The sequence below is a fragment of the Mesoplodon densirostris genome, chromosome 10 (genome assembly GCF_025265405.1).
Source record: "Mesoplodon densirostris isolate mMesDen1 chromosome 10, mMesDen1 primary haplotype, whole genome shotgun sequence".
Classification (NCBI taxonomy): Eukaryota; Metazoa; Chordata; class Mammalia; order Artiodactyla; family Ziphiidae; genus Mesoplodon; species Mesoplodon densirostris.
The window spans coordinates 97,199,205-97,217,994 of NC_082670.1; the positions used below are offsets into that span (position 1 = coordinate 97,199,205).

At 38.9% G+C, this 18,790-nt stretch overlaps 1 protein-coding gene across 7 annotated transcripts in view; it reads left to right on the forward strand.

Moving 5' to 3' along the window:
* The window catches only part of CNTN4 (contactin 4), a 566,629-nt gene that overhangs the window by 523,384 nt on the left and 24,455 nt on the right, over nucleotides 1-18,790 (forward strand). For 6 of the 7 annotated variants that reach the window (XM_060110875.1, XM_060110877.1, XM_060110876.1 and 3 more), the window contains 2 exons: nucleotides 11,718-11,893; nucleotides 17,060-17,180. In XM_060110875.1, the coding sequence (XP_059966858.1) occupies nucleotides 11,718-11,893; nucleotides 17,060-17,180 (297 nt within the window). The remainder of the gene's footprint in view (nucleotides 1-11,717; nucleotides 11,894-17,059; nucleotides 17,181-18,790) is intronic. The other variant, XM_060110879.1, reaches the window with a different exon arrangement.

Genomic DNA, 18,790 nt, shown 5'->3' on the forward strand with positions numbered 1-18,790 from the left:
CACTTTTTCACTCAACAAAATCAGATTTAAATTGTGTTAACAAAAAGAGAGATAAGATAAAGAGAATTGGCCTCCGTTTGTCTTAAAATTTTCTAAATTCTCATTTCACAGGCCTAGCTGCTCAGTACAAAACAAATCTAAGTGAAAAGTAAATGTCTAAAAGAAATCAAGTGTCTAAAAGATTTCGAAAAGAGTAGTAATTATAACCAAAATGGAGACTTGGAAACAAATACCAAATACTTAGATGCCTGATCGTATCTAGATGATTATACACTGAATATATTTTATTTCATCAGGGTATTTTGGCAGGTAAAGCTGCCCAAGCCTTAAATCAGGGCCTGGATCTTGGCTCCCTGCCAGGAAACAGGGGTCGGGTAGGAGAGAGGGAATTCTCAGATTTAAGAACTTTTAAAGGGAATTTATTTATGGCCAGAGTGAGCAGCAAGGCCACTTAAGGAAACAAGAGCCAGGCCTGTACAATATAAGGTGGGATGCCCTATATTTTGCTCCCCCATGGGGTGTAAACCGCAAACCTTTCCCATAACCTGTTCGGGGCTTTGCAACCACACATAGGGAGGAATGTTCATGAGGAGGGAAAAACTCTCTTACAAGATGAACTTCCAAACCAAAATTAGAAGGGTAGTGAGGGGGGACTTCCCTGGTGGCGCAGTGGTTAAGAATGTGCCTGCCAATGCAGGGGACACGGGTTCGAGCCCTGGAATGGGGAGATCCCACATGCCACGGAGCAACTAAGCCCATGCGCCACAACTACTGAGCCCACACGCCTAGAGCCCGTGCTCTGCAACAAGGGAAGCCACCACAATGTTCAGCCCGCAACCCCGCAACCAAGAGCATTCCCTGCTCGCCACAACCAGAGGGGGGAAAAATAAAGACAGTGAGGAAGTCTGCCACCATAAGAGATAGTTGGCAAATACAACAAAGAGAAGAATTCACACTCTCAAAAGTAGCAATAATGGAGCAATCTGAAAGGACTTTTAACTAAGTAGTGTAGATTTCTCAAGGATAACCTTACCTACCCCATCCTTCCCTGCTTCCTACCTGACTCCCTGACAGAATGGATTTCTAAGAAGTAAGTCAGAGAAAAAGAACAAACCGGAAGCTATGCTGTTGTTTTGTTTTGATAGCTGCTCTCAAATGTAGAGCCAAATGACCTAGCAGAGAAGAAGAATTAGAATATTAATCAATTTTATTCTATTTAATAATGAATTATTCTCTACAAGCTTAATTAATTTTAAGTAATGCCTTTTTTTGGCCTTAATCTCTGTTGTTTGTTTATTTATTATTTAATTTTTTATTGGAGTAACATTGCTTTACAGTGTTGTGTTTCTTCTGTACAATGAAGTGAATCAGCTATATGTATACCTATATCCCCTCTCTCTTGGACCTCCCTCCCACTCCCCCCATCCCACCCATCTAGAGCACTGAGCTGAGCTCCCTGTGCTATACAGCAGGTTCCCACTAGCTCTCTATTTTACACATAGTAGTGTATTTATGTCAAACCGAATCTCCCCGTTTGTCCCACCCTCCCCTCCCCCCACTGTGTCCACAGGTCTGTTCTCTTCATCTACGTCTCTAATCCTGCCCTACAAATAGGTTCATCTGTACCATTTTTGTAGATTCCACATATATGCATTAATATAGGGTATTTGTTTTTCTCTTTCTGGCTTACTTCACTCTGTATGACATACTCCAGGTTCATCCACATCTCTACACATGACCCAATTTCATTCCTTTTTATGGCTGAGTAATATTCCATTGTAAATACATACCACATCTTCTTTATCCGTTCATCTATTATTGGACAATTTAGGTTTAAATTTTATTCTGTTTAATAATGAATTATTGTCCAAAAGCTTAATTAATTTTAAATAATGCCTTAGGTATTTTATAAATGTATGGACTTAAATTTTCACCCAGGTGTGAAATGCGGAACTCAGAATGTTTCAATTTTAGTAAAGTGATACATTTTCTATATTCATTCTGCAGTGGAATTGCAGAGTCCTAATCCCTGGACCGCCAGGGAAGTCCCAGGAAAGCTCTTTTTTAAAGTAGAATGTCATCTAGTATATGTAGAAGAAATGATGGAGATGTGCCATTTTGCAACATCAGAGAGGTGGTTGCTTCAGGCAGGAGTCTTCAGTGGATCCTAAGGCTGGGAGGTGGAGGTTTGATGAGCATCAAAATATTGGTGTAATTTTGGAATACCTCCCCACAAAATGCTAATCAGTTGCAAGGTGGAAAATGCTAAATACAAAGTAGAGAAGCCAGGCAGACACCAGCATGACCCGTGATTAGAGTTATCATGGTCATTGGTCAGTGTTGAGATGAGTTCACATCACATCACACAGCTCCTGATTTGACACACTTTGAAGGTACCACACAGCATTTCAGTGTTGTTCCTGCTGAAAATACAGACCTAAATCAGGTCATGAGGAAACATCTGATGAATCCAGGTTGAGAGTCACCCTACAAGATGTAAGGTCTGTTCTCTTTAAAGCTGTCAAGGATTTGAAAGGTAGGGAAAGACTGAAGAAATGTTCTAACTTGAAGGAGTCTAAAGAAGCATGACAATTAATTGCAACATTTATTCCTGGGTAAGGTCCTGGACCAAAAGATAAAGAGACATTACTGAGAAAGTTAGCAAATTTTGAATGGGACCTGAATTGCATAGTGATGATGTGCCAGGGTTGATTTCCTTATTCGGAGGATTTTGTGCTGGTTCTTAAGAAAGTGTTCTTGTTTGGGGAAATACACACTGGAATGTTTAAGGGTAGCATGTCTACCCATTAGATAGCATGTCTGTAGTTGTTCTCAAAAGGTTCAGAAAAAGACTAATGATAATAAGTAAATATAAATTATAGATAATACCATATATATTACATATCTTTATTATATATAAGAACAGGAAATAAGCAAATGCAATAAAATATTAACAGTGGAGGGGTCTGTGCGAAGGTGAAAGAGTTCTTTGTACTTTTCTGGCTACTTTTCTATAAGTTTGAAATTATTTCAAAATAAATTATTTTTTAAATAAATTACTTTTCAAATGAATTATTTTCTAAAAGCAAGAAAAAATTCTAAATATGGCCTTGGAGGCAAAAATCAGCAATGAGCACAGACAAAAGGTCAGAGTTTGCACAGTGATTGAGCCCTTAGGTAGCTACTTTTTTCTGTTCAGTAGTCAATTTAAGTCAGGATAAATAATAAGAAATGCAGCACAACAGCTTCCCAATCTACAGCATGTCAAGGTTCAAGTCCCTACTTTGGTTAGTCACCAACACTACCATTCATGGGTCATCACCCAATCAATCTTTAACCGACTCTCATGAGTAGGGACAGACCTAGGCACAGGGGATTTATAAAAGTGTAAGGTGTGGTCCCCAACCCCCAGGAACATGATTACAAGGGAGAAATGGGATATATGTCAGTGATATTCCACAGCAGTGCTCAAGCTTAATGTTGAAGAAATAGAACAGACAGTTAATGCTGACAAGCTTTACACAAGGAAAGGATCACCCATGAGGAGAGTGGTCAGGAAAACATTGGGAAAGTGGTTTGGATTCATACACTCTTCGGAGACATAATAGGCTTCATCTACCCTGGCTGGCTTTCAGTGTCTCCTGACACACCCTCTCTGATGGAGCCCACCTCCACTTGAATACTTCTAGAAATGGTGATGCATGTTCTCCTGAGGCAGCCCATTTTCCTGTTGATAAGATCAGATTATTTGGAAAGTTCTCTTTTATGTAGAGCCGAACTGTGCCTCTTTGTAGGTACTGTTGCTTTCTACTTTGGGACAACACAAAATAAGCTCAATTCATCTTCTGCCTATAAGCCCTTCACATATTTGCAGACCAGTCTCATGTCTCCTCTCATTTCTCTTACTCCTGTCAAACATTTTCATTTATTTTAACTGTTATAGATTTATTAGCTCCTTCACTAACCTAGGTGGACTAATCTGTCAGTGAATCCAAAGGATGTTCCTAGTAAGCTGTGGTCTCATTAATGAAGAATATAATGGGATTTTTACCTCTCTAAGATGGAATACCACATGCTATTAAATGCAGCCTAAGATTGCATTAGCTTTCTTTGGCAGCAGCATGGACCGTGTTGAGACTGAAATGCTCAAGTCTTTTCCATGTGAACTGCCAACCCAGTTTTTCCCCCAGCCTGAACCTATGTAGTTGATTTTATAAGTGTAGCTTTTTGCTTTACCCCTACTAGATCTCATCCTAAAATAAAGAATTGGTCCAGCTTGAAATCACTGGGAATTTTGAGTCTCATCTCATGTGTAGGGTATCCCTTTCTTATGTGTGTTTTATGCAAATTCGATGAAAAATAGTACATCCAGAACTGGTTTTGTTTTTATTTAAAAAAATATGACCAACCAGAGAGAGCTTAAATTCATCCCTAGAGATTCTCCCTCCAGGTTGACTGTGATCATTAATCAACTGTCTTTGTTGTGGCCTTTAACGACTATTAAAAATAGTTCTCGGGCTTCCCTGGTGGCGCAGTGGTTGAGAGTCTGCCTGCTGATGCAGGGGAAACGGGTTCGTGCCCCAGTCCGCGAAGATTCCACATGTCGTGGAGCGGCTGGGCCCGTGAGCCATGGCCGCTGGGCCTGCGCGTCCAGAGCCTGTGCTCCACAATGGGAGAGGCCGCAACGGTGAGAGGCCCGCGTACCGAAAAAAAAAAAAAAAAGTTCTCTATCCAATCCCCTTTAGTGTCATTTGAGGTGAGTTGACTTTCAGCTCTTTCACTAACTCTTATTTTTGAAGGATCCCATTTTTTAAAGTTTCCCTACAAAATTTAATATAAAAAAGAAGACACAACCTGACTGCAAGGCATCATCAAAACCATTACAGTTAAGAAATTCACTAACAAAAGGAGATGTATACCTCCCATGAATGAAGATGACTAAAACACACATTTTAAACACTTTCCTTGATAGGCACCAAGTGAATATCTTGGCACTGTGAGGGAAAGGTAAAGAAATTATAAATTGAAATGGAAGGGTTGATGTAATAAAAGGCAAGCAACATCAAAATGGAATTCTTATCCCATAAACTACAGGCACTTGTTGTTACAGATAATAAAAGCCTGAAATCAGAAAGCTTTTCTTCCAACAGTGAAAGTTAGAATATAATATGACTTGAGTAATATGTTATAATTTATGCATCTAATTTTTTTTTCATGCTCCTCAGAATTGATCAATGTTAACATCTTGGAATATGTGTAGCCAGATTTCTTTTAAGAAAAATAATTGTTTTTATAAAAGTATACATGTTCTCCTTAAGCAATTTGAGCAAAGCAGAAAACAAAAATGAAAATTAAACATTAAATATTAGCTAAAATTAATAGGAAAAGAAAGTACAGTGAACACAAAGTGTTTCTTCAATATGAGAGATAATTTTCTTTAAAAAATAAACTCTAAACTTAAGAGATTACAAAAAACATTAAGATGTTAGAGTCCACATTTTTATTACATGCTTTAAATGTATGTGAGGTTTTTTTTTACATTTTTTTTATTGAAGTATAGTTGATTTACAATGTTGTGCCAGTCTCTTCTGTACAGCAAAATGACTCAGTTATACACATATATACATTTTTTAATATTCTTTTCCATTATGGTTTATCCCAGGAGATTAGTTATAGTGTCCTGTGCTATACAGTAGGACCTTGTTGTTTATCCATTCTAAATGTAATAGTTTGCATCTACCACCCCCAAACTCCCACTCCATCCCTCTCCCTCCCCACTGCCCCTTGGCAACCACAAGTCTGTTCTCTATGTCTGTGATTCTGTTTCTGTTTTGTAGATAGGTTCATTTGTGCCATATTTTATTTTTTTTATTTTTTTTTTTTTTTTCTGTACGCGGGCTTCTCACTGCTGTGGCCTCTCCCGTTGCGGAGCACAGGCTCCGGACACACAGGCTCCGCGGCCATGGCTCGCGGGCCCAGCCGCTCCGCGGCATGTGGGATCTTCCGGGATCGGGGCACGAACCCGTGTCCCCTGCATCGGCAGGCGGACTCCCAACCACTGCGCCACCAGGGAAGCCCTGTGCCATATTTTAGATTCCACATATAAGTGATATCATGTGGTATTTATCTTTCTCTTTCTGACTTACTTCACGTAGTATGATATATACACCGCACCTTCTTTATCCACTCATGTTGATGGAGTGGAAATCGTGCTGCTATGAATATAGGGGTGCACGTATCTTTCTGAATTATAGTTTTGTCCATGTACATGCCCAGGAGTAAGATTGTTGGATCATATGGTATTTCTATTTTTAGTTTCCCGAGGAACCTGCATACTGCTCTCCATAGTGACTGCATCAACTTACATTCCCACCAACAGTGTAGGAGGGTTCCCTTTTCTCCACACCCTCTCCAGCATTTGTTATTTGTAGATTTTTTAATGATGGCCATTCTGACTGGTGTGAGGTGATACCTTATTGTAGTTTTGATTTGCATTTCTCTAATAATTAGTGACACTGAGCATCTTTTCATGTGCCTCTGGCCATCTGTGTGTCTTCTTTGGAGAAATGTCTGTTAAGGTCTTATGCTCATTTTTCAATCAGGTTGTTTGTTTTCCTGTTGTTGAGTTGTATGAGCTATTTGTATATTTTGGAGATTAAGCCCTTGTCGGTCACATCATTTGCAAATATTTTCTCCCATTCTGTAGGTTTTTTCATTTTTTGTGGGGTTTTTTTTTGCTTTATTTTATTTTTGTTTTGTTTTTTATGGTTTCCTTTGCTGTGCAAAAGCTTATAAGTTTGACTAGGTCCCATTTGTTTATTTTTGGTTTTGGTTCTATTGCCTTGGGAGACTGACCTAAGAAAACATTGGTACAATTTATGTCAGAGAATGTTTTGCCTATGCTCTCTTCTAGTTTTATGGTGTCATGTCTTATGTTTAAGTCTTTAAGCCATTTTGAGTTTATTTTTGTGCATGGTGTGAGGGTGTGTTCTAACTTCATTGATTTACACGCAGTTGTTCAACTCTTCCAGCACCAGTTGCGGAAGAGACTGTCTTTATCCCATTTTATAGTCTTGCCTCCTTTGTCGAAGATTAATTGACCGTAGGTGTGTGGGTTTATTTCTGGGCTCTCTATTCTGTTACATTGATGTATATGTCTGTTTTTATACCAATACCACACTTTTTTGATTACTGTAGCTTTGTAGTATTGTCTGAAGTCTGAGAGAGTTATGCCTCCTCCTTTATTTTTTTCCTCAGGATTGCTTTGGCAATTCTGGGTCTTTTATGGTTCCATATAAATTTTTGGATTACTTGTTCTAGTTCTGTGCAGAATGTCATGGGTAATTTGATAGGGGTCACATTAAATCTGTAGATTGCTTTGGGTAGTATTGCCATTTTAACAAAATTAATTCTTCCAATCCAAAAGCATGGGATATCTTTCCATTTCTTTGAATCCTCTTTAATTTACTTCATTAATGTTTTATAGTTCTCAGAATATAAGTCTTTCACCTCCTTGGTCAGGTTTATTCTTAGGCATTTTTTGGATACAATTTTAAAAGCTATTGTTTTCTACATTCCCTTTCTGATATTTCATTGTTAGTGTAAGAAATTATGCGTCTAATTGTTGACCTAATCATTAACAGAGTGGTTAATAATTAAATCTCCCTTCCATCATTGTTTTGACCTTGAGAACAAAGCATAGTTCACTTTCTGACCTCTTGATATTATAGAAAACACTATAAAGCATAAAAGAATTTTTTTTACTCTAGGAGGGTTAAGTGCTTGGTAAATATATATATATATTTTGAGCATCAGTCCTCTGGAGTTCTGAATTTATCATTCTCCGTGGGATGAACCAACCACAAGCTAGAAAGTTTAAGTGTTGTTGGTCCTATTTATTGTTGCTATTTAATTACATCCAAACCCAGACGTCAATTCACATCTTGATTTCTAATTGCCTTTGAGAGTTCTGTGCGCAGAACAATAGCTGGAGTGACTCTTCAGAACAGAAGTTGTAAATATAGGTTCTTCCTGATCTTAATGAATTAAAACCAAAGGAGGGGAGACAGTTTTGTTTTGAAGAAGCCATCTGTTTATTTGTGTACAGTGTTTGTATTCAAATTTCAAGAAATTCATCAAGTATAAAGCATCAGAATTCATAACACAGAAAACAGGAGTACTGAACAAGCATACAATTTGAGAAAACCAAGTAGCTAATGAGGTTTTGAACCTCTTTAGTTTAATCTTCTCTAGTCCCAAGGAGACCTCTCTGGTGTGTGTACAGTGCTTGACTTCCTTTGCATTGATTCTTGGTACTTCAGGGCTCAAAATGTGAATTGGTGACAAGTGCTAAGGTAATGAATTAGCAGCTGTCAGCACAGCAACTGTACCAGCATAATCCTTGATTTAGAGCATTTCTCTGGTCCTTGGTTAACAGGCAACTGAGTTCACCAGTAATAAAATCTGTCCCAAATAGCTACATGTGCATAAAGGGATGAACATTTCTTTAGGAAACAAATGTCAATTAAAAATGTCGGCCAGAGTTGTATATGACTCTAGGCTTTAGGGTAGGTGCCAACTGCAAGACATTTTTAAGGACTTGAACCTGGACATTTGACTCTGCACTCATCAGTGTGATGTGTAAGCATATAGCTAGAGCCAGCATTTTAGGCGTAAAATCATCACTGCTTTTTACCTGTCTAAGGCAGTAACTTGATTACTCTTGCAGTGAAGCCCTCTGAAACCATCTTCACCCCATGGCCTTCTTTGAATTTCTTCTGCATTTACATATCCTCAGCTGACTACACATAATCAAGAGTGCAAATTGCTATATTATGCCCTTAGCCTTGTTGCATGGATGATTTGTGAATGGATATCATGTTTTCAGCTAAATGAAGGGAGTCAGCTTAGCACAATAGATAATTCCTCAACCACCCTTAGGTATCAGTTTCCCTCATCTGTTAAATAGGGCCGATAATACTACGTATTTGTTGAGAATAAATGAAACAATCCTTGTCAAGTGTGTAACATGGTATCTAGAATGTGAGGGGCTCAATTAGTTTTTACAAATAAGTTTTTTAAATCTTTCTTGGTACTAGGGTACTGTTATCCTTATAACACCTAATGAGTGCTTGGTAGATAGATCAACAAATGAATGAAGGTACATTAAAATGAAAATCTAAATTGTGAAATCAGTGGACAGCTATTTAAAATAGAATAAGGTGACATCTTGCCAAATACAAACCATAGACATATATCATTTTGTCCAGGAATTATATGTTCCAATCTTCATTTTATAGGTGAAAATTTAAATTAAAAAATGATAAATGACATGTTAAGTCAAATGGAGCTATTCCTAGATTTTCTGCTTAGCATTATTCTAAGGTGATTTGCTCTCAACTCCTTCGCTCATTAAAAAAATCTCAGTCTGAATCTTTTCCTGTGGGTCAGTTAACCAATGGAGTATATTTTGATTATGTGACTTGCAAAAAGCCTCAGGTTTTGAAACAAACAGTTTTGTCTCCCATTACCTCTTAGCTAGAAATACCTGTTTTTCGCTTCTCATCTCATGGACATCATTCGTTCAGCAGTGACTAAAAGCACACCAGTCCACTCATCATGAGCTTTACCTACTTTCAGAAAACAGCAAAAATATGTCCCTCCACTAGATTATAATCTATTTATGGACACAGACTTTCCTTTTTTAACAACCTGAGATGTTTGCTTTCCTCAGTTGGATAAAAGGATAGAAAAACTGTTTTAAATACTCTCTTTAAGGAGGAAATTTTAGTGGGTGGGTTGTTGGAAAAAAAAAGACCAATCAAAAGTCTTCTATGAGACTCCATTACAAAATTCTCAGCTGAGATTTTTTTTTTTTTTCCTTCTTTTTTTGCGGTATGCGGGCCTCTCACTGTTGTGGCCTCTCCCGTTGCGGAGCACAGGCTCCGGATGCGCAGGCCCAGAGGCCATGGCTCACGGGCCCAGCTGCTCTGCGGCACGTGGGATCCTCCCAGACCGGGGCACGAACCCGTATCCCCTTCATCGGCAGGCGGACTCTCAACCACTGCGCCACCAGGGAGGCCCCTCAGCTGAGATTTTAATCTAAGAGCTACATTCAGTAAATGTTTATGTGCCACACAGTGTGTGAAACACAATCCTGTGAATGTTGAAGGGGATTAACCATTGTTCTTATATTGTTTTTGTTTGCTTTTGATTTGTCTTCTTTATTATGGTTTGTTTGGTTGGTTTTGTTTGACTTTGTTTAGTACAGAGAAATTTCTGGAATCTGGCTGAATTCATAATTTATTCTTTAGGCACTTATATGACCTTTTTATTTAACTCAGATTGCTTTTCACCATTTTATTCTCTGATACCATTTATGAAAGCTTATTTCAGTGAGAAATAAGAGACTACCTATGTGTGAATGTAGTTCTGAGTTTATAAACTGTGTTGGCTAAGCAAGTCCTTTCTGCTCCCAATTAAAACTGTAAAGTAAAGGGTGAATTTAAAAATGAATTAGTAGTCCTTATTTTAAAGAAGTAATATATGAGTAAAGTCAGACAGAGAAAGACAAATATTATTATATCATTGATATGTGGAATCTAAAAAAATGATACAAATGAACTTATTTACAAAGCAGAAAGACTCACAGACATAGAAAACAATCTTATGGTTACCGAAGGGGAAGGTGGGAGCTACGTTAGGAGTTTGGGAGGAACTGATACACACTACTGTATATAAAATAAACAAGGACCTACCGTATAGCACAGGGAACTATATTCTATATCTTGTAATAACCTATAGTGGAAAAGAATCTGAAAAAGAATGTATATATATGTATAACTGAATCACTTTGCTGTACAGCAGAAACTAACACAACATTGTAAATCAACTATTGTTCAATAAAAAAAAGTTATATATACATATAATTTTGTCAGTGGTGTTCATTACAGCATTATTTATAATTATAATAAAATTTGCTAAAATGTGTACTAGTTTCAAAGTGATTGAAACTATTAACAGCATTTTATGCAGATTATAAAAATATGTGGATAAAGGTATAAGCCTATATTAAGTAGAGAAAAAAGGAAAATCACATGTGTAGCATGTTTATAATAATGCAAAACAAGACAACTGAAAAACTATGAATCCAAAAGACAGGAGGAAATTATATTAAAATGAAAATAGGGGTTTTATCTGGACAGTCAGAAATGAAGTAGGATTTTGTTTTGTTTTGGTCCCTTCTTTCAAATTCCCTGAATTTTCTAAATTCCCTATACTAAACATGTATCGCTTTTATAATAGAAAAAACCCCCAACAAACTTCAAATTAACATGGATTTTCCTGTTTGCACTCAGCTGTAGTATTGCTTTCTAGTGAAACTGGGGAGATCTAAAAACCTTTTCGAAGAGATAATTTCAGAGCAGTCTGCCAGCAGTAGGCCCTTCCATAAGTGTCTCAAGAGAGCTAACCCCAGTGCTCCCCAGCTGAGTTCTGCGGCTCTGTGAAGGTTGACATAATAAGTGTTTTCATCTTTTCATATTAAAAATGACCTCCTGGCCCGACTCTGAGCTTCCCAGATGACTAAGGTTTGCCGGGCACAGACTAAGACAAAATAAAGCAAAACTCCTGAGTATTTCATCCAGCACTTGGATTCTACATTTTATTTTCACACCAGCTCACAGGCTTTGTTGTTTTGCTTTGTTTTCACTCTCCAGATCCAACAAAGGTAATGGTACCCCCTTCCAGTATGGATGTCACTGTTGGAGAAAGTATCGTTCTGCCATGCCAGGTAACCCACGATCACTCGCTAAACATCGTGTTTACTTGGTCATTTAATGGACACCTGATAGACTTTGACAAAGACGGGGACCACTTTGAAAGAGTCGGAGGGGTAAGTATTAATATCAAACTATCCCCAGGAAATGCAGTCAGCAACTAAAGGTCTCAAAACTAGGGCCTCCCTGGTGGCGCAAGTGGTTGAGAGTCCGCCTGCCGATGCAGGGGATACGGGTTCGTGCCCCGGTCTGGGAGGATCCCATATGCCGCGGAGCGGCTGGGCCCGTGAGCCATGGCCGCTGAGCCTGCGCGTCCGGAGCCTGCGCGTCCGGAGCCTGTGCTCCGCGACGGGGGAGGCCACAGCAGTGAGAGGCCCGCATACCGCAAAAAGGAAAAAAAAAAAACTGACCCAAACGAGTTGTTTAGACTAACTTTTGTTCAAACACCTTATTTCCAAAAACTCTTGGTTAATATCTGCTCCTTTTTGTGTGTTGAATGCAGCCCTGCTCATTGAGCCACCTATAGGCCATGCCTTTTCTTAATCCTCATAATCCTTAACCCTATAGGTTAGTTATTCATTACTGTGTATGAATGAGAAAACTGAGGCTAATGGGAGCTATATGGCTTGCCTGGCCCTCACTGCTACTAAATTGCAGAAATCAGCTTCAAACTTCAAATCCCAAAGTCTCTGCCCCATACTGTACCATATGCCATTGAACCTGATGAAGAAAATAGCTTAAGGACAGTTTACTCAGATGCTTTTATGCTGCTGATTAAACACTCTTTGGCTCTTGTAGAAGACTTATCATCGTGAGGTTAGGGCTCTCTTTCATGAATCTGAAAGTCTGATCAGATTATTTAATATCTCCAGATAATTTGAATTCTAATCGTTGAATTTTCAAAATACCTTACTTTCCATAAAATACACATAGTATCATTGAACTCTCACACCAGGAAGAGGTTAACTCTGGAAACAGTTTGAATCTATCACAATCATTCTCAAAAATATTTTTTCTGCCCTTGGGACTTCCCTGAAGGTCCAGTGGTTAAGACTTTACCATCCAATGCAGGGGGTGTGGGTTCAATCCCTGGTCAGGAAGCTAAGATCCCACATGCTTCACGGCCAAAAAAACCAAAACATAAAAAAAAAAAACAGAAGCAATATTGTAACAAATTCAATAAAGCCTTTAAAAATGGTCCACATCAAAAAAATCTTTAAAAAAAAATTGTTCTGCCCTAACATAGCCCTACTCTCCTATTAGTAATGAAGATTCAGGGGGGATAAATTGGGAGATTGGGATTGACATATACACACTACTATACATAAAGTAGATAACTGATAAGGACCTATTGAATAGCACAGGGAACTCTACTCAATACTCTGTAATGACCTGTATGGGAAGGGAATCTGAAAAAGAGTGGATATATGTATGTATAACTGATTCACTTTGCTGTACACCTGAAACTAACACAACATTGTAAATCAACTGTAGTCCAATTAAAAAAAAAGGTTCATTCTGGCTGCTATTATCATGGAGGAGTCCAATCAAAGACAGCAGAATATAAGCATGAGTCTGTGTTGAAAAGCCCTCCCATCCCTCATGGTCCCACAGGAATCTGATTTACTCACCTCATCTTACCCCCATCCCTTATGTTGGGAATAAATGGAGTAAGGCTTACAAATTATCCATATGATATGTGGAGGGCCTATGTTCCTCTCAAAGATAGTGCTATTCCTCTTATTTACATTCTTGCTGCCTTTCTCAGACAGTACCTCTCCACTGAATTACAGAACACCAAAAATGATTTGAGTAACTATTTTCTCAACTCTCCCAAGGATCATATACAACTGGTACCATTTTAGATGCATGAGACAGAAGTTAATTCATTACATCAGTGGATGACTCGAGTCATTAGTAATTCTCTCTCGGAGTCCTGGTTGAGGAGGGCTGGATGAAATTGCCATTATTAACCATTCTGAACCACTTTGATACGTTCAGCCTAATAACAGTGCCCAAGTGAGAGTGATATTAACTACTTCACAAAGGCATTGAGGATATTAAATACGTTCAGGTCTAGAAAACTACATAGCCCAATGCCTACCACAAGAAGTTTGTGAGAAACATTAACGGTTGTATTCATTGAAGGAAGGGTAACATTAATTCTAATAACATGAGCATATATACCGAGAAAACCTTCATAGATTAAGCAGAATATTTGTTTTCAGACTAGAATAAATGTCTTGGGCATAAGAGATAATAAAAAATAAAAATATTATCTCTCAGAATGGCACAGGCACCAGCCAATCAGAACAGATGCTTGGGCAATCAAAGTAGATGTCCTGCCAGTCAGACAGATACGCACTTCATGCTGGACGGGCTGCACATCAGCCAGGGCTGAGGCACAGATGGAGATACCCGTGATGGAGCCAAGCACTAGTGACCACCTTTTGTCGAGACCTCTGTCCATGGAATCACTCTCATTAGCCTTTTGTATGGGAAGTGTTTGTCTCTTTTGTGATACCAGTACTAGCACCAATCAACCATTGCTAAGAAGTAACTGCAAAATGCGGGACAACGCTACAAATTGTGAGAGCTAAGTGTGTTAGCCACCAGGATCATTAGTGTCTATAGGATTAGCACTGGATAACAGTAGAGGTAAGGAAGCAATTCTGAAGTGAACCCCATTTCTCAGTTTCTACTTCCTGTGTCAGTATGGTACAGAAGATGCTTGGGAGAGCCAACCTAGTGCAGTGTTTGGAAGAGTTATTATTTCATTGTCGTCTGAGCGGCTCTGAGTGTTCGGGCAGGAACAGAGCAGACAACAGTGCTGTTTTGTTCTCTTTGGTAGGAACATAAATGTAGATCTCAGTAAACAGTTTGGTCTGTATGACTTTGAAGGGAAAGAGAAAGTTATTGGGGTCTCCTTCTGTGAGACTCATACCTCAATCCTGACTTTATTTTTTTCTTTGTTTCACTTTTACATTAAAAACACAAATCTGGTCAAAATCTGCAAATAAGGAGAGCACGCTCCAAACCACCCAGTCATAAAATTCTGTTAATGGATTGCTGTGCTCTGAAATCTGCTGGCTACAACTGGTTTCTTTGACGTTCAAGTCCTTGTTGAATAAAACAAATTATTGAGATAGTGTAGCCATTTCCTTTAAACCACTATGACTTCCCACTTTCCCTGCATATACCCCCTTGTGAGGCATATTTTTTGTTTTAAGCCTCTGTTCAAAGTCCTAGCACATGAAATGTCTTAGGTAAAGTAGTAGTAATAATCATGATGATGATGATACCTTATATTTGCAAAGTGCCTAATCATTTATCAAGCATTTTCATATGTATCAGCTCTTTAATCCTCACAGAATCTCTGTGAAATATGGTAGCAATTATCCTATTTTACTAGCAATTATAAGACTTGATTAGTAAATAGTAGAATCTGGATGAAACCCATGTTATAAATGAAAAATAGATTTCAGGTTTAAAAAAAAAAACCACAGCTCTCCTTGAATTAGATTTAATGTCTTTGACATAATTGTTTCACAAAGAAAACTGATCGTAGCCGTCCGTAATACTAGTTTAAATGTACCCTGTGCTTCACAGTTTTCAGGATTTCACATACACATACAATCTCATTAGATTCTAGCACAGTAGGCAATGCATCCTTCTTTCACAGGTCAGTAAACTAAGGCCCAGAGACATTAAGAGATTCACAGGAAGTCACACAGCAGGGATCAGCCCTAGACAACTAAGTCCCAAAACTTCAGCTCTCTCTTGTCAATAGGCTTTTGCCTTTCTTCTAATCCTGTTTACAACTATTAGCAGTTCTGTGTCTTTCATTGCCGTGGGTAAATATGTAATATGCTGTACTGAAACCAAGGAGGGAAACTAAGTACACATTTAGAATGAGAAGAAGATCTTTCCAGCTGATAGTACAGTGGTCTGGTAACGAGTAGGGACTGGTGCCTGAAACTGTGTGGGCTCACATTCTGGTTCTGCCACTGATCAGCTAAGTGACTCTAGGCAAGAGGAATAACATCTTTGTGCTTGAGTTTCCTCATCTGTAAAGTAGGGATAATAAAAGTACCTACCTCACAGGACATGTCAGTATTTGGTGTAATATAGGCCTGCCAGATATTAAGTACCATTAAGTATTATCCAATATTATTGTCATTTAGAAGAATAACAATAGGGCCAAAATAACCTATGTTATCTTGTTATCCATCAAGGTTTAGAAATAAGCATAGCTTCCTGACTCTGAACCCTTGGGTGTTCGCTTGCTCAAGCAGCTGTTCTCCAAGTTTTTGATTAACAGAGCTCTGAAACCGAACTCCAAGGTGTAGCAGTGTTCTTCAGTTAAAATGTCAGCTTTGTGATGGCCTGGGGAGGCATCTCCTCACATTTATTAAAAGTACCGTGCTGGTGAATGATGTAGAAATATTTCTAGGGCACATAGACATCCGTACCGGGATGTGATTAGTCCTATTCATCTGCTGATCAAACATACATTTGGCATTGGAAAACAAATTAGCACTGTTCCACACTAGGTGATGCAAGATTTCCTTGGAGAGTCTGGTCCTCATAATTCATTAATTCAAACCTGGGAGCAGTCAGAATGATGCCTATAAAACAGGGTTGTGCAGTAAAATACAGATGCTTCCAAATGTGGGCTTGCCTCCCCTTTCCAAATAAAGAGTTCCCAAGGGGCTTCCCTGGTGGCACAGTGGTTGAGAGTCCGCCTGCCGATGCAGGGGACACGGGTTCGTGCCCTGGTCCGGGAGGATCCCATGTGCCATGGAGCGGCTGGGCCTGTGAGCCATGGCCGCTGAGCCTGTGCATCCGGAGCCTGTGCTCCGCAACAGGAGAGGCCACAACAGTGAGAGGCCCGCGTACCGCAAAAAAAAAAAAAAAAAAAAGAGTTCCCAAGTACTGCAGTGCCAGCGAAGGCTGTAGTCTGAGGGCATATCTGAAGAAACCCACAGGACTAGGTCAGCAGCCGCTTTATTATGTAAGTTTAAGTGCTTCCAACGTGGATGGCAAACTGCTCCAGAGACACAGAGAAGCCAGACACCTGAGGTCTTGTCCTAGGTGTGTTCTGAAGATGTTGCTGTTCTTATCTCTCAGGCTCACATATTTTTAATAGGCCACGGCTTGCATCACTAATGTTTTCATCAGCCAGTGTAGAATAAATCCGTTAGTCACAGTGTCCTTCATGTGATAATGATATTTAGAGCTCATTAAAAAGTAATTGTAGCCACTTTCCCCTACTTTATCAGCAGGATTCAGCTGGTGATTTGATGATCCGAAACATCCAGCTGAAGCATGCTGGGAAATACGTCTGCATGGTCCAGACAAGTGTAGACAAGCTGTCTGCCGCTGCTGACCTGATTGTGAGAGGTATGAGAATTTTGGATTTTGTTCTTAAAATATATTCGTGATATCTGCTCCTGCACAGAGTTCTAAAAACCTCAGTGGTTTAGAATTACAGGGGAAAAGATGATAGAAGGTAAACATTGTAAAGAGTGGTTAAGAGTCTACAGAAGTCTTGTGTGCAGCTATTTCTCGTAGGGGATCAGAAAGTGCAGAGCAAATTCAGTTACTCTGTACTGAAAATAACTCTTATAAATGCTCCCAGTACTCTGATTTATAGTGTTGGAGTTCAACACCAGAATAACTAGAACAGAATAACTTTAGATTAAGAAAAGCAAATAGCTTAAAGAAGGATCAAACTGTGCCTTTTGCTGTTTCATCTGGGCTCAGCCAAATTACAGTAAGTCCCCTACATACGAACCTTCAAGTTGCAAACTTTCAAAGATGCGAACTTGCGTTCCATCAACATCAGGCGTGAGTGAAATTACAGCTTGCCCTCTATCTCCTGTTGTTGACAATCTTTCAACTCTACCATCTCCCACTTCCTCTCCTTCCTGCAGTCAGTAACTCTTCTTGCATGTTGACTTGATGCCAGCCCCTGTATGCCAGCTGTTATACTGTACTACTGTACTTTTCAAGGTACTGTACTGTAAGATTAAAAATGTTTTCTTTATTTTTTAATGTTTGTTTTTTATGTATTATTTGTGTGAAAAGTATTGTAAACCTATTACAGTATAGCACTATATAGCTGACTGTGTTAGTTGGGTACCTAGGCTAACTTTGTTGGACTTAGGAACAAATTGGACTTACAAACTCGCTCTCAGAATGGAACTCATTCGCATGTAGGGGACTTACTGTAGTGAGTTAGGTCACTGATGTAACAGTGGCTTAAGTAAAATCATCACCAGTTTTTCCCATTTTTTCCCCCTAAAGTTAATAGTTCTGTCCAGTTTCTAAAATATGTCTTTAGAAGGAAATATTTCCTGCCTGGGATATAGTAAATAAGCAGGAAGTTGATGTCAAAACTGACATTGGTGAGATTCTCTTGCATATGACAGACATGGCCTAACTTCATCCAAATGGCTGTGAATGACTTGGCTGAGCCTCAACAAACCAATGTTTAAAGGAACAGTAAGTGGACTTTTAAGGACTATTTTTTAATTAAAGTTCAAGTCTTTGTGAACCAGTGTACATGCCAGAATCAAACTGATGCATGCTCAGGGGTTTGCTAAAGTTAAATGTAAAGCCAAATCAGAACATCCAAATAATCTCTTAGCCAGTGTCTCCTTCATTTGAACCCTAACTATTGGTGTTTAGGAATCTTTGGCCAGCAGAATTTTGAGTGCAAGCAAACAAATCCAGGGGGTATCAGATTTGGAAGCAGGATGAATCTGAGTACACAGAGAATAAGATATTATTGGAAGCCACAAAAAGTGTTGCTGTATCCTGTGGGCATAACATGAGGGGAGAAGTGTGTGGAAGTTAGCAACTCAAACTGATTGTCAAGAGAGGTTAAAGAAAAATAGCTTTTCCATCAGGTCTGCTTTGGTTCCCCTTTAAATCGCCTTAAAAACCTTTCTATAATAGAAGGAATAAGGGCCAGAGAAGAGAAAGAACTTCCAACCTGGGTAGAGCTA